The 14,896-nt window shown below is 42.1% G+C and overlaps 1 protein-coding gene across 14 annotated transcripts in view; it reads left to right on the forward strand.

Moving 5' to 3' along the window:
- Positions 1-14,896, forward strand: part of NRG1 (neuregulin 1) — a 1,128,445-nt gene that overhangs the window by 893,701 nt on the left and 219,848 nt on the right. For 7 of the 14 annotated variants that reach the window (XM_008956177.4, XM_003830756.6, XM_003830757.5 and 4 more), the window contains exon 1: positions 12,567-13,215. The exons of 5 other annotated variants lie outside the window; for them this stretch is intronic. In XM_008956177.4, the coding sequence (XP_008954425.1) occupies positions 13,116-13,215 (100 nt within the window). In that variant the 5' untranslated portion in view covers positions 12,567-13,115. Of the gene's footprint in view, positions 1-12,566; positions 13,216-14,896 lie in introns of those variants that run through there. 2 more of the 14 variants (XM_055116442.2, XM_063607170.1) reach the window with 1 other exon arrangement.

The following is a 14,896-nucleotide window of genomic DNA, read 5'->3' on the forward strand; positions in this document are numbered from 1 at the left end:
CCCATGGACAAGGCTCATAAACCTCCTTGGTGTCCATTCCATGTTCTGTGAGTCTGGCTGATGGTCAAAGAAAGGGCTAGAGACAGGATGATCTACAAATAGAGGAGATTGAATTTCCAAATGAGGTTTGATCATCTGCTCTTTGTGAATTTTTTCCAATTGCTTCCCCATGTGCCTTGGTTTAGCCTTTCAAAAAATTAGAATTTTATACCCCTAGGATGTAAAATACCATGTCAGTGCACTTTTTGTGCCTGGAATGCAACTTGGAGATAGCCTTGCCCATTGACCAGCTCTTCATTTTTCAGAGGGAGAAGAAAGTGAGGTCTGGGAAAGTAAAATGCCTGCCCAAATCCACGGAGCTAGGAAGTAGCAGAACAGAGATCATTACCACACATTCCAAACTTTCTTCCTAGTTATCATTTTTCTCCTTGAGCCCCTTCCTGTCTGAGACACTACATCAATTAAAATTATTTTATAACTGCAACATCATACAATTGCCATGTAACACATTGCCCAATGCAATTCAATCTTAGCATCTGGAAACAATACTCATTTATTAACTCACACTTTGTAGGTCAGAAGTCTGAGCACAGCATAGCGAAGTCCTGTTCTTAGGGTCTCATCAGGCTGAAATCAAGGTGTTGACTGGGCTGTCTCCTAATCTGGAGCGTGGAGTCCTCTTCCAAGTCCATTCAGGTTGTTGGCAGGATTAATTCTTTGTAGCTGTAGGACTGAAGTCTCTTTTCTTGCTAGCTGTCAGCCAGGGGCAGCTCCAAGTTCTCAGATGCTGCCCTCAGGTCTTAGATGTGTGGCCCTCTCATTATACGACGGCTACTTCTTCAAAGCCAATAGGAGAATATTTCTCTTCAGGAAAGGTTCACTCCCTTTTTAAGGACTCTGCTGATGAGGTCAGACCCACCCAAGACAATCTCCCTCTTGATTAGCTCAAAGCCAACCGACTAACAACTAGTCAAGAGTGGTATCCCATCATAGTCGTAATTCTCACTTGTGCTCAAAGGGGAGGGGATCATACAGCATGTGTGTACCAGGGGACAGGAGTCTTGGGAGTCATCTTAGAATTCTGTTTGCTGGGCCGGGCGCGGTGGCTCATGCCTGTAATCCCAGCACTTTGGGAGGCCGAGGCAGGTGGATCACGAGATCAGAAGATCGAGACCATCCTGGCTAACACGGTGAAACCCCTTCTCTACTAAAAAAATACAAAAAATTAGCCGGGTGTAGTGGTGGGCAGCTACTCGGGAGGCTGAGGCAGAAGAATGGTGTGAACCCAGGAGGCGGAGCTTGCAGTGAGCGGAGATGCGCCACTGCCCTCCAGCCTGGGCAACAGAGCAAGACTCCGTCTCAAAAAATGTCCTGTTTGTCGGCCAGGTGCAGTGGCTCATGCCTGTAATCCCAGCATATTGGGAGACCAGCCTGGCCAACATGGTGAAATCCCATCTCTACTAAAAATACAAAAATTGGCCGGGTGTAGTGGCGCATGCCAGCTACTCAGGAGGCTGAGGCACGAAAATTGCTTGAACCTGGGAGGTGGAGGTTGCAGTGAGCCCAGATCGCGCCACTGCATTCCATCCTCAGTGGCACAGTGAGACTCCGTCTCAAAAAAAAAAAAAAAAAAGAATTCTGTTTGTCACGTTGGTCAGATTCTACTCATTCAAGTACTAGATTTCCTTTTGCCTTCTCTTCCCTTCTGCTGCCCCCCAACTGAGTTGGTTCATTGTCTTCCATCCTACAGAAATCCAGAAAGGGATGACAAGAGAAGGTAAATTCAGACTAGGGTGACAAAAACTCCAAATCCATGAACATATGGCATTTTTATTGGGTTCATATATTCTTTGTAGCTGTAAGGGCATTGGCCAGGGATAATTCAGAATTACCTTTTCACTAATTATTGAATAGTAAAATTTACCTATTCTTTGGGCATGAAGCTTCTTTTAATAAGGCTGGCCTGGATTCAGAGATGTCTGGGGACACCTGTGCTGGGTTGGCAGGAGCAGCAGCAGCCGGAAGTCAGGGGAGAGTGGCAACTAAAGAGCTGCCATTTTCTTAGTGCCTATGCAGGCTGAGACTTTACTTCCATGAGCTCATTTAATCTTCACAATGGTGACTGATACAGTCAATATTATAATCCTCATTTTACAGATGAGGAAATAGCAGAGATGCAGCAGAGTCAGAGTTCAAAGCTCAGTCAGATACATCAGTGCTTTTTCAAGGACAGGCTTCTCCTTCTCAGGTTTTGATGGGTATGGTTACTCTTGTTTTCTTTTTTCTTTTTTGAGACAGAGTCTCGCTCTGTTGCCCAGGCTGGAGTGCAGGGGTGCGATCTCAGCTCACTGCAAACTCCGCCTCCTGGGTTCAAGTGATTCTCCTCCCTCAACCTCCAGAGTAGCTGGGATAACAAGCACGCACCACCATGCCCACCTAATTTTTGTATTTTTAGTAGAGACAGGGTTTCATCATGTTGGTCAGGCTGGGCTGGAACTCCTGACCTCAAGTGATCCACCTGCCTTAGCCTCCTAAAATGCTGGGATTACAGGTATGAGCCACTGCGCTCAGCTGAGACAGTGACCCTCTGAGGGTCTCAGCATATGTAGGCAGAGATTGGGGGATGGCGGAGGGAGCTACTGAGTGACAGGCACCCTCTGAGAGGGAGCCTATCTCAAGCAATCAAAAAATATCAACTATATGTAGGGACTCTTTCTCCCTTCAAGAGTTACAATTAAACTTTTCAGAAATCAAGATCAAAGCTATAGATGATAAAAATTTTATTCCTAAAGGAATTTATAGACAAGAAATTGTTTGAACCTTATAATACCCCATGATGGTTCATGAGAAACACGTGTTCATATGATTATACCATGTTTTTAAATATGGGGAAATAAAGCACAGAGTAGGTGAAAGTGAATTTAGGGACATCAAAATGTAATGACAAAAATCAGCTAGGCTTGTTCTTAAATCCCTCAAACTGTAACTTTTGGCTGAACAAATGAATTAAGATATAGCTAATACAGCTGCAGAGCTTGAAAAAGTTACAGTTGCTTTGTTAAAGTATATTGAGTTGGAGTAAAAAGTTCTATTTGGAAAGATTTCAAAACCCTTCAATGGCAGCCCAATCATTCCGAAGCTGAATTAAATGTAAATTGTGAATTATCTGCATACGTTTATAGTCTATTCATTTTAATATACATACGGTGGTTGTGTACTTTAAGAAGATAAAGAGATGATTCCTGAGGCATCATTACTGCATGGCAGAGAGACAAACTTGAAAACAAGTAATTATAATAATGCAAGTGTTAAACTGAAGATACAGAGAAGGAATACACATATTCCACAGCCACTGGTTCCCTTTGGTAACATCAGGAAAAAACAGAAGAGGCAAGTTTTGAGTTGGGTCTGGAAGAATGGAACTTTAGCAGGCAGAAAAGGGGAAGAAAATTCCAAGTAGTAAGAAAAACACAGTTAAAATCATAGAGGCAAGAAAATATAAGAGGCTAGAAAACCATAGTTCAGTGTGGCCAGGGTGCCCACCATGCACAGGAGAAGATAGAAAAGAGATTGAGTGTTTATGCAGCAATGAGATTGGAAAGGACCTGGCTGCCCTCTAAGGAGAAGTTTCTATTTTATAGCAGCAGGAATCTAATAGAGACGTTACACGAAGGAATGACAAGATAATCGCTCTATTTTAGAAGATTAACTCTGGTAGCAGGAGCTGGGATGGCTGGGGGTGTGAACTGAAACTGACGCTGCGTAAGAAGAGAATTTACAAGCCCAGTCAAAGAATGAGGAAGAGGACCCAGGTCAGGGAAGAAGCAAGACAGGCGATGAGAATAAAGGCTGCTTCAGAGGTGAACACTGTAGAATTGGGGGCACCAGGTGGCTGGAGGCAGATGAGAAGAAAAGGAAGATGTAAAGAGAAAAATGAAGGATGATGCCTAGTTTCTGATCTTGAGCTCTGTCTGGCTTTTTTTTTTGCGGGGAAGGGATGGAGATTAATGAATTGTCTTTGGGCATGTTTAGTTTCAGGTACTTGGAAATACAGGCTTGCAGTTTAGAGAACAACTTACAGCTGTAGATAAACATTTACGAATTATCAACATTTGAGGTAGTGGCAAGTAAATGATGTTTTTATAGAATTATCATGTAGTTAAGAAGAAAACAGTTTTAAATATTGGACCATGGGCCAGCATTTAAGAGAAAGTTAAGGAAAAAAAAAAAAAAGATTTAAGAAAAAGACACGCAGAAAGTCATGCCACTGAGATTTTACTATGAGTCCCAGGAAAAGGTTTTAAGATGAGTGTATCAATGTCCCCTAGGCATAAAAAGGATTAAAAAGAGAAGAGTTCAGATGACAATTTGGAAGGCACTGGTAAACTTTGAGCAGTTTAATTAGATTGGTGGAGAGTTGGAGACGAGACAGAGTCCTTGAACTGATAAACAAAAAAAATCTGAGAGTGTTTGGTAGTGAAAGTAAAGGAAGGGTCAAAAGAAAGATTTTGTTGTTGTTGTTGTTGTTATGGTTTCTTCGATAGAATGGGGAAAGATAATGGTTAATTGGGGTAACCCAGCAGTAGAGATGGGCAGGGCAGGTAAACCGGCAGGACAAAGGAAGGAGAGTATGGATTAGATTTTAATAAAAGTTTCTTAGGGAAGAGGGGAAGAAGGAAAAAAAATGAGTTGAGAAAATATATATTAAATTCTTTACATTGTGCTTCTGAGACAGAGCTATATTTAGCACCCATAATAAATACATCTGATAAGAATCCTAGTATGTTGCTGACTCTCAGCACTCTGCTTATTGTTATGAAAATAAAAATGACTTCCATGTCATTCTGTCAGACTATCTTTTGGAAAAAACAACGACAACAAAAATAAAAATGTCATTCAATCTGAAAGCAAGAGAAAAGACACCTTAGTAAAAGTAACTTTCTTCTTCCACCTACAAAACCAGAACTTGAAGACACAAATCTCAGGTGTACTGAAATAATTTTTTTGTGCCTGGATATAACTGCTTTATGGGATCACAGAGACTTCAGTACACACTCTGGGACAAACAGATTATTCACAAATGATGATCCAAACATATTCTAGGCATTCAACTGAATAAGGCCCAGGATCACCCCCAGAATTTTTCTCTGGGCTCCAAAGAATCCTACATGCTGAATAAGACCCTAGGCAAGACCAGAGCTCCCTGCACCATTTGAATTAGGTAGTTTCCATCTTGCACCTATGGGAAAGAGTTGGAGCCAACCCAATCTTTATGATTAAGCAGGAAAAACAACATTTTCCATAAGAATGTAATCTTCTGCATGGTTGGTCACCAGTTATTTGTGGGACATCCATTTGGTTTCTGCCAAGTTAGCTAATTGTTCTGCTAAATCATCTTTAAAAGATGACTTGCCTTCTTGAGTTGTTAATACTTGTGAAATTCTTTTCCCAAATGAATGAGAATTGAAAGACATAGATTCTTTTAACACACACATACACAAAATTCCCAAACATATAGTGTGTTGAAAGTTAGTCTGTTGCAAAGAAACTTGAGTTCTAGGCCCGGATCCAGGGGTGGAGATGACTGTAACATTCCACCAAGAACTTCACTCTTGGCTTTCACCTCGAAACTAAAAATCCCTAGTCAAGTCAGATATATGAAGTATTGCACTCTAACATGAGGAGGAACTGAAGAAAAGGGAGGATGTTTTCATAAAGATTTAGTAAGGAAGTTAGAAGGAATTATGTGGGAAAGAAGGAAAAAGAGTAATTGTGGTATTATTACAATACATGCCTGGGCCAGGTACAGAATATGATGGGTCCGTGTTTCACTCCATACAGCCCTGTTATCATGATGACATTATGAAGTAATTTCCTATATACTATAATCTGTTTTGGAAATGCTTTCTACCAGGTGTCTCTTATGGAACACATAGGAAAAAAAAGAAAGAGTCGACCTATTAAATTACTCTCGCTGTTCAAATATTTGAAGTACTAATTCATCACTCATGACATTCAATTTATATTTTAACATCATTGTAAATTTAACAGGGTTGAATCTTTCAAAATAACAAAGAAAGTGCCTTTTGAAAGGAAAGAAGATAGGAACGTTGAAGAGGTTCTTGTGGGATCACTCTTAAAAGCCATCAAAGCATCTGAATCTCTCTCGGCTGTATAATAAATATTCACAGAAAATAAGCGCCAAGTATGTATGGAGAAATGCCTTGGCATTTGCTGTATGAATATGGATGATGGGAATATAGTAAAATATTAGAGAGATTAAATCGAAACTCAAAGATAGTTCTAAGGTGTTTACTGGGTGTCACTTTATGAAATGACTCTTTGGGGATTTATCACTAATCTGTGAAGTGAAAAATAATCTTAATGACGAGAGGAAGCTTACCTACATTATGCCTAGGACAAGAAGTTTTTAATTCCCCTCTAACAATGCAGTGTTTGCAGGTTTTCATCCATTATCACTTTGTTAGAGTATCTTTGCTAAAACCCAACTATTTTATGGGCTCCTCTGACACCTCACAAGAATCCAAGGGAGGAAATGAAGCCAATGAACGTAATCTACAGGTGAAATTTGCAGAGCAAATTCAGGAAAAAAAAGTAATTATGCTTCTTGGCATTTTATCATTTTATAACTTCACCTTTTAGAGAAGGTATTGAGAGATTATACTGATTAGTCCAGATTTTTATTTTACATATTTGTTCATGGAAAGGCTTATTTTAACAGAAGTTATATCAAGGTGTCATGCCCAGTACCATCATCATCATCATCAAAAATTTGACTGAATAAACCTAAGTACACACACACTTCTGTATGTATAGTCTTACATATGAAAGTAATATTTATTCATTCACCAAAAAGTGTAAAGAGAGGTTAAAACAGGATGGGATGAAACAGTGTACAAAGGTAAGGAAAAGCTTTTCCAAGCAACTGAATTTCCCTTGAAGCCTGAATGTTAAGTGGAATTAGGCAAAGTGTGGTGGTTGTGGGAAAATTCAGGCAGAGGACATAGCTAGTGCAAAGGCTCTAAGGCTGCAAAGGATGCAAGCTATGCAGGCATGGGGCAAGGAGGCCTTTGTGCAGGAAGCAAAGGGAGATAAGGCTGGGGTGACCCACAGCCTCCTTCTTCAAGGGCACTGGATAGACTCCTGGGAAGCAAAAAGTGACTGGATTAAATTTGCATTTCAAAAAGACTCTTCTGACTACAGTATGTGGCAAGATAATTGGGTGAAGCAATAGTCCAGGTGGAAAGCTTTATTACAGTCAAAACAAAAAAGGATGAAGACTCGGATTGGGATGGTACTTAGTGAAGAGGCATAAAAGAAGACTGAAGTCAAAATGACAGGACTTGGGGATGGGTGGGCCACAGAAAGAAGGTGTCAAAATGATTGTCACAGTAGGTAATTAGTCATTGATTGATAGAAAATGGTAATCACTGAACTAGGCTTTTTATCTTCATTCTGTTCTATTTAGGTTCATTCTATGCAAAGTATTTAGTGCTTACCAGATGCAAAGTACAGCTAGGAATTCTAATGGATAGAAATATAAAATAAATGGATACAAGGTTATATAATCTCTGCCTTTTATAGGCTTATATTCAAATACAGACAATGCTTTCCATTTCCAGTAAAGGGAATGAGAAATTATATACCCAGATACATATATATTGACACACAAATAAACAGATGTATACACATGTATGTCTGCATATGTATATATGTATGTACACATATGCATATATAAGTATATATATATTTGCATCATATACACATCTAAATTAAGGGTGCGTTGCCAGGGGACTGAGGAGGATAAATAATGCAGAGGTCAGAAAAAATAACTGAAAAGTTGTGTGGGATGGTATTCTTCTTATAAGAAATTCAAATGTTTTCAAAAATGATTGTCTTATATATCTGCCTTATTACAGAAGAAATGTATGACGTTGGCCCTGTTTATCAGGGCCAGAAGAAGAAATTCGGCAATAGTATTTAGCAGTATTAACAATTTTTAATCCATGATATCAGTCATGACACTACAATCCTGACAGTAATCTTATTAATAGTAATGATAAATAATAGTAATAATTAGTATGTAGTAATTTTTAAAAGTCACACAAGCAGAAAAACATAAACATAGATTTGATTTTAATGTTGTTTGAACATTGCCTTTTAGCATTTTTCTTTGAATTCTAAGCTCATAATTTTATCATAAAACTGTCTTTACAGCAGACAATGACTAATTAGTAATTCTATTAAATATTTGCCAAATGGAGGGTACCACTTCTAGTTTTGCCAGAGTGTCTTGCTGGTCAGAAGTGCTTTGCCTAATAAACTCAACATGCATGTTGATGCTAAGAGTCTAACTGAACACACAGGACAATCGCAAATCTGTGAATTATTAAGCCTCCTTTCACCTCAATTTCCTCCCTCATAGGATGGTCTTTGCTTATCTCAGTTTTGTGTGTATTCCTTTTGATTGCTTGTTAATGTCTCCTATTTATAGTGATATTATGTAACAGTATTATTTAATCTCCAAAATAGTATATAATTGTCAAGTACCATTGCTGTAATTATGGTGCAGATGTTGGAATATGCTTGGAATCACTAAAAGTGAATTTACCATAAGCTAAGGCAGCTTACTCTTCAGGGCCTCTGACTTGCAAGAGCTTCTTTAATTTCTTATTACCTAAATTTGTAAGTTTAATTTTGCAGTATTTTTCTTTTAAAAGATCCCCCAAATTTTATGAGCTTCATTTCCAGAAAACTCATCTGGCCTTGTTTTTCATATTGTATTGTCATATTTAATTTGTTTTTATGCCTTTCTCACAATATTTTAGGTTCATGAGATCAGAGACAGTATTTTATTTCTGTTTCTCTACTGCCTAGCTTATTATTTATTTATTTATTTATTTATTGTTATGAGACAGGGTCTCACTGTCACCCAGGCTGGAGTGCAGTGGCACATTTATGGCTCACTGCAGCCTCAACCTCCCAGGGCTCAGGTGATCTTCCCACCTCAACCTCCCAGTAGCTGGGACTACAGGGGAGCACCACTACACCTGGCTAATTTTTGTATCTTTTTTTTTTTTTTTTTTGTAGAGACAGGATTTCCTCATGTTGCCCAGGCTGGTCTTGAACTCCTGGGCTCAAGCAATCCACTCATCTCAGCCTCTGAAAGTGTAAGAATTACAGGCATGAGCCACCATGCCCGGCCTGTCTATCACTTAGTTCAGTAAATGCTTGGTGAATGAATGAATCATATACATTTAGTGGTTGTTTTGAAGTTGACTCTGCTGAGTGAGATTTTCTTTGCATTCATGCATCTTCATTAATGTCAACTTTGTTGCAAAGTTTTTAAAAAAGTAATCTTTGTTTAAATTATCTTAAGTTACTTGATTTAAAAAAGTTAAAAGTGACTATTTGCAGAATTCTAAAGTCCCATTACTGTCAACATGCATAATATTTTGCCAAAAATGCAATTTGTCTTGTTAGTCTTCTTTAATTTTTCCATGTTTTAAAAATTTTCTTGGAGTATTTCCCAAATGGGATTTACTGAGAGGATATATTCAGCCAGCTTTGTAGATTCTAAGAGTCCTTCTAAAAGTTAAGTCTAGCCAAGGAAAAATGTAGTGGCACACGATTGCGTTTCTCTTACGCTGTCATTTAATGTGAGATCTAAATTTTGCATTTCTTTAATGCCCAAGGTGTTTATTTTTTAAAATCTGTACTCTTTTTATCAGGAGTTATGTTGACAATTTACCTGGGAGCTGATATACCCTATATAATACATGATCTAAGACCTGAACAATACACAAATTAATAAAATTAAATCATTAAGATATGTCATCATTTCTAAATTATACAATTGGGTTTTTTTTTAAAGCAAAAATATTCTTCCTCTTTTCTCCATCCCTTGTTCTGGTCAGTTCCAAGGTTTTTTACAAATGCAAAAGAAATTCATTTGCTACTCCTGACCACAGAGATGAATAATTTAAGGACAATATCAAATTCTTGATAAATCTCATAAATGTTTTAACTATCCAAGAAATGGACATTTATTTGGTTAATCTTTTAGCTGGTCATAAATAATGTAATAAAACCCCTTAAAATTAACATTAAATAACATAAAGACCTAACGATTTTTAGAAAAAAACCTTTTTGGACTGAGCCTTGAATTTCCTGAGAATTCAGCTACAAGTGATAACTAAAATGTAACTCGAGAATCTGGATATGGTTCCAGAAAGAATTGTTGTCATGCAATTGCCATTTCATCATCTTTCCTTAAAGTCCCTTCAATATTTATCATTGCAATTTTTGTCCTGTCTTTTCCCCTCCATCACATCAAACCAAGGAAAAACAATTATTAAATGTTCATTTATACTCACCTCCCTCCCTTCATATTCATTCATTCCTCAGCCCTAAAATTCCTGTAGGAATCCTGCTTTTATGTTTTATCTTAAAGCCACCATAGTATCTGTAATCTCTTTTGTAGTCATGTATGCTTAATTTTGGAAGACTGTCAACTACCTCTTCAGGTTCATTCAAATGAAAATGTATCACAAAATCGTAGGCTCTTCCCCTATCTCACTGAAAAATTACTCTAAAAATGACCAGTAAGCTGTTTTGTTGAAGCAAAACATCCAGACCCTAAACAAAAGTAGCAGGATTACAACATTTCCATAGAAATGGATTTTGAGCTTTTTTTTTTTTAATTGGGGAAAATCTTATTTTTTAAAAAAGATCCCAGAATACATCTTTGCTTTCAGTCCTTCAATTCTAACATAATGCCATGTTAGAGAATATGTGGTAGTGTATACTAAGCCCTTATGCTGTCTCACATCCTTGGGACAAAATATCTGTTTCGAAAGGACTTCTCTGAATTTTGCTATTTCTTGCTTACTGAGCAGTGGCCCCCTCCTGGGAAAACAGAGTTATTTCAGCCAGTGTTCAGACTCCATCTTGCATACGTCTCTGTGGAATATTAATAGTGCTACTGAGATATATTCATCATCTTTTCTCTGCTTTTGCTGTCTTTATAGCCCAGTGAAATTTATATTTGGTGTTTGTAGGAAGGCTATCAGAAGCTACTTGGACATCAAACTTTTAAACTATAAATAATGATGGCAAGACTGCTAGGATATCTTTTCACAGTTAAACCCATTCAACAGAGTTTCGTTCTTATGACAGTGCAAATTAAACTAGAATAAAATTAGTGTGATTTTAGGACAGTTTTAAAGTGAACATATTTCCCTCCCTCCCTTCCCATCTACATATCAAGGAGACACTCCAGACTGCACTTTTATTTAAATTGCGGCCATCAGAAAATACCGTGAGAAGGTCGTGTGTAGGTAATGGTTCAGTTAGCATTGACCCCAGAAAATGGAAAACCAAGAGCAAGTCACTTTTAAAGTGAAGCAATAGATTTTGAATATGGATTGTTCCAACTCACCACTTCCCGACCACAACACAAGAGTATTTCACTGTGAATTAAGAGTGTAAGTTAGCCACAGCTGTGGTATAACTCTGAGAATGTTTTCTCTACATGTGGACAATTCTGGATCCTTCCGTGGTGCCCGTTACCCTGGTCTTTAACTTTTGTCCTTTGCAGGGGAGGGGTCAATGCCTTATTTCCTTGCTCTTTAGAATTCTCCACCAGAGGGAGGACAAGGGAAGGAGTAGGTTTCACGCGCAGTTCTGAGTAAAGTTTGAATCTGAGAAACCCCACATTCACGAATTAAGGATCTCCAGTTCTGTGTCTTTATTCTACCCCTCCCTGCCTGCTTTTCCACTCGGCAGAACTGAGTGACTTTCAGCGGCTGCAGTAATTTTAATTATTCTGAGTCGTGCTCCGAACTATGTTTTTTATCAGTTCCTCTGAAAATTAAGTTGTAGTAAGAGACGTAGTTTAAGGGCACCCCCTTAGAAGAGGCCAGGTTATTTTTTAAGGAAAAGCTGAAGATTTCTAACAGGCACTTACTAAACACACACACACACACACACACACGCACACGGCGCAGACCCAGCAGGAGAGCGCAACCTAGCATCTTTAAGGTTCGCTTAGCCCTTCCTGTGCACCTGGAAGGAAGCCTTATCTTAAACTCCCTTCCACCTAGAGTTTATTTTCGCCTGCGTGCGACAGGGCTTTTGTACTTAAGTGAGTTAAGGAATGAACCCCGAACTCTTCTGGGAAAGCCACCAACGTTCCCCCCGCACTCCTCCCAGGGTTCCTGACCACGGAGCCTCTGCTTGGGGCACAGGTGTGGGAGTCGCAAACTTTTCTCTGCGCCGTCCTTCTCCGCGTGGAAGGGGACGGAGCAGCCCTCCCAGGCGCTGCCTGGCTGCGGAGGGGAGCGGGCAGCGAGAGCCTCGGGTCTCCGCCTGGGTTCCCGGGTCTCCGGGGCGCTGGCCTCGGTCTCCGCGCAGCGTCCAGCGACCCCTGTCGGGGGTTCCCGGCAGCCGCGCCGCCACCCCCCGCCCGGCCAGCGCGGGAGGAAAAGGGGCTGCGCCCGGGAGCGCCGAGCCCAGGCTCCTCCCGGTGGCGTGTCCGCGCCTCGGGGTGGGGGTGTGGTGGGGAAGAGGGAGGGGGCGAGGCCAGGGGAGGGTGCGAAGGAGGCGCCTGCCTCCAACCTGCGGGCGGGAGGTGGGTGGCTGCGGGGCAATTGAAAAAGAGCCGGCGAGGAGTTCCCCGAAACTTGTTGGAACTCCGGGCTCGCGCGGAGGCCAGGAGCTGAGCGGCGGCGGCTGCCGGACGATGGGAGCGTGAGCAGGACGGTGATAACCTCTCCCCGATCGGGTTGCGAGGGCGCCGGGCAGAGGCCAGGACGCGAGCCGCCAGCGGCGGGACCCATCGACGACTTCCCGGGGCGACAGGAGCAGCCCCGAGAGCCAGGGCGAGCGCCCGTTCCAGGTGGCCGGACCGCCCGCCGCGTCCGCGCCGCGCTCCCTGCAGGCAACGGGAGACGCCCCCGCGCAGCGCGAGCGCCTCAGCGCGGCCGCTCGCTCTCCCCCTCGAGGGACAAACTTTTCCCAAACCCGATCGAGCCCTTGGACCAAACTCGCCTGCGCCGAGAGCCGTCCGCGTAAAGCGCTCCGTCTCCGGCGAGATGTCCGAGCGCAAAGAAGGCAGAGGCAAAGGGAAGGGCAAGAAGAAGGAGCGAGGCTCCGGCAAGAAGCCGGAGTCCGCGGCGGGCAGCCAGAGCCCAGGTGGGTGCGCAGCGCGGCCCGGGCCCCACGATCCTCCTCCTGCTCCTCCTACTCCTCCTCCTCCTCGGATGCCGTGGCCTCTCCCTCCCCCTCTCCCTCGCCCGTCCTCTTCGCCCTGCGCTCTGAGCACCCGTGGAGTCGCGCGGTGCTTCCCCTCCTGGGGGCCGCCGCTCACCTGGGCGCCGAGTCCTACCGGGCGCCTACGCCCAGAGCTCAGGGCAAGGGACAGCAGTCCCGGCCGCACCCTCCCAGAGTCCCGGGAGCGCTTCGCTCCCTGGCACGGCCCCTCCCCAGCGCCTTAGCGGCTGAGCCCAGCCCGGGAGTGGGACCTGGGGTATAGGAGTCGAGGCTGCGTGCGCGCGTGCCCCGCGCCATAAGCGCTTTGCACGGGGACCGTGTGCCCTCTAGCGGGAAACGCTGGAACGGGCCGCCTGGAGGGAGAGCCGGTCCCCTCGGTGTGCCTGGCAGCGCAGAAGTGGGTGGTCGAGCAAGAAGCCGCGTGGGAAGTTAGCTTCGGCGTTTTGGGGCACAGGGCAAGCGATGTAGAGTGCGCGCCGGTTCATCTTGATTCAGTCCTGTGCTACGGAGACTCAAGAGCAGCGGCAGGGATTCCTAAAGGTCAGCGAAGCAGATGAAATCTAGTCCAGTGCCAGGAATCAGCTCTGCCCCAAACAAGTTCTACAAACTTTTGGCTTAACAGTTCTATTTTTCAAGACCTCTGTGATAAATATGGTTAATTTACTTTCCCAAGAGATGTAAGAAAACAACCGTTTATCTGAATTTTTGAACCCAATTGTTTGCTGGTTATCTATATAATAAAATGGCAATTGAAGCTTTCTAGAAACAAATCTTGTATTTCATCATCAGAACACGAGCATGAACAAAAGCTTTACCTTAGATGTCCCTAGGAAGCGCTGATGCTTTGGACATTACCTTGGACAAAAGAGGCATGTCGAATAAATACTTGTTTATGAGTGATTGGTAGGTAGCTGATAAAAGAGGGGAGGAAGGAGATGGGGGAGAATTTATTTTTTGCCTCTGCAATTCCCAATTATTAATTGATCCAGATGCCTTAAGTCGCTTCGAGCGTACCCCCAACACACATTTCATGAAGCACTTCTGCAGAATTAATTCACTAGTACTTGATAATACTGTGGCTACAGTAATACTGTAGAAGTATTTGTCCCTTGCTGGAAGAAAACAAACCACATTTGCTTGGTCTTCTTACTGGTATCACTGATAGCATTTCAGAACCTGGGTTATTGGCAGAGACCTTCAGCAGAGTTTTGAGCAAAACAGAAATTGAACAGAGAGTAATTGTTTCACCACTGGCCATTCTTGTGCTTGCTTCTTTAATAAGATCCTGCTGATCATATTCACTTCAATTACTGATCATTGCCCCTCATGAGGGTGTATTGAATTTTTCCTTATTTTTTACCCTATATTTTGGGGAGAGACCATAGCACTTTATTCAACAAGATATGAAATTGGGGAGCTGGACTAGTTACCTCCCTGCGTGACTTTGTCTACTGTCTTTTCTAAGGTCATCATAGTAAATTACGGAGATTTCAGACCTAGCTCAAATCGTTGTAAGGAGTTATTTTGGGGGCTCTTATCACTGTTTGTGGTTGTGTTCTCCTGTCTCCCTGCTCATTGCCTTCAGAAGAAGTTTCTGTGGTCC

Source organism: Pan paniscus, chromosome 7, assembly GCF_029289425.2.
Source record: "Pan paniscus chromosome 7, NHGRI_mPanPan1-v2.0_pri, whole genome shotgun sequence".
Lineage (NCBI taxonomy): Eukaryota > Metazoa > Chordata > Mammalia > Primates > Hominidae > Pan > Pan paniscus.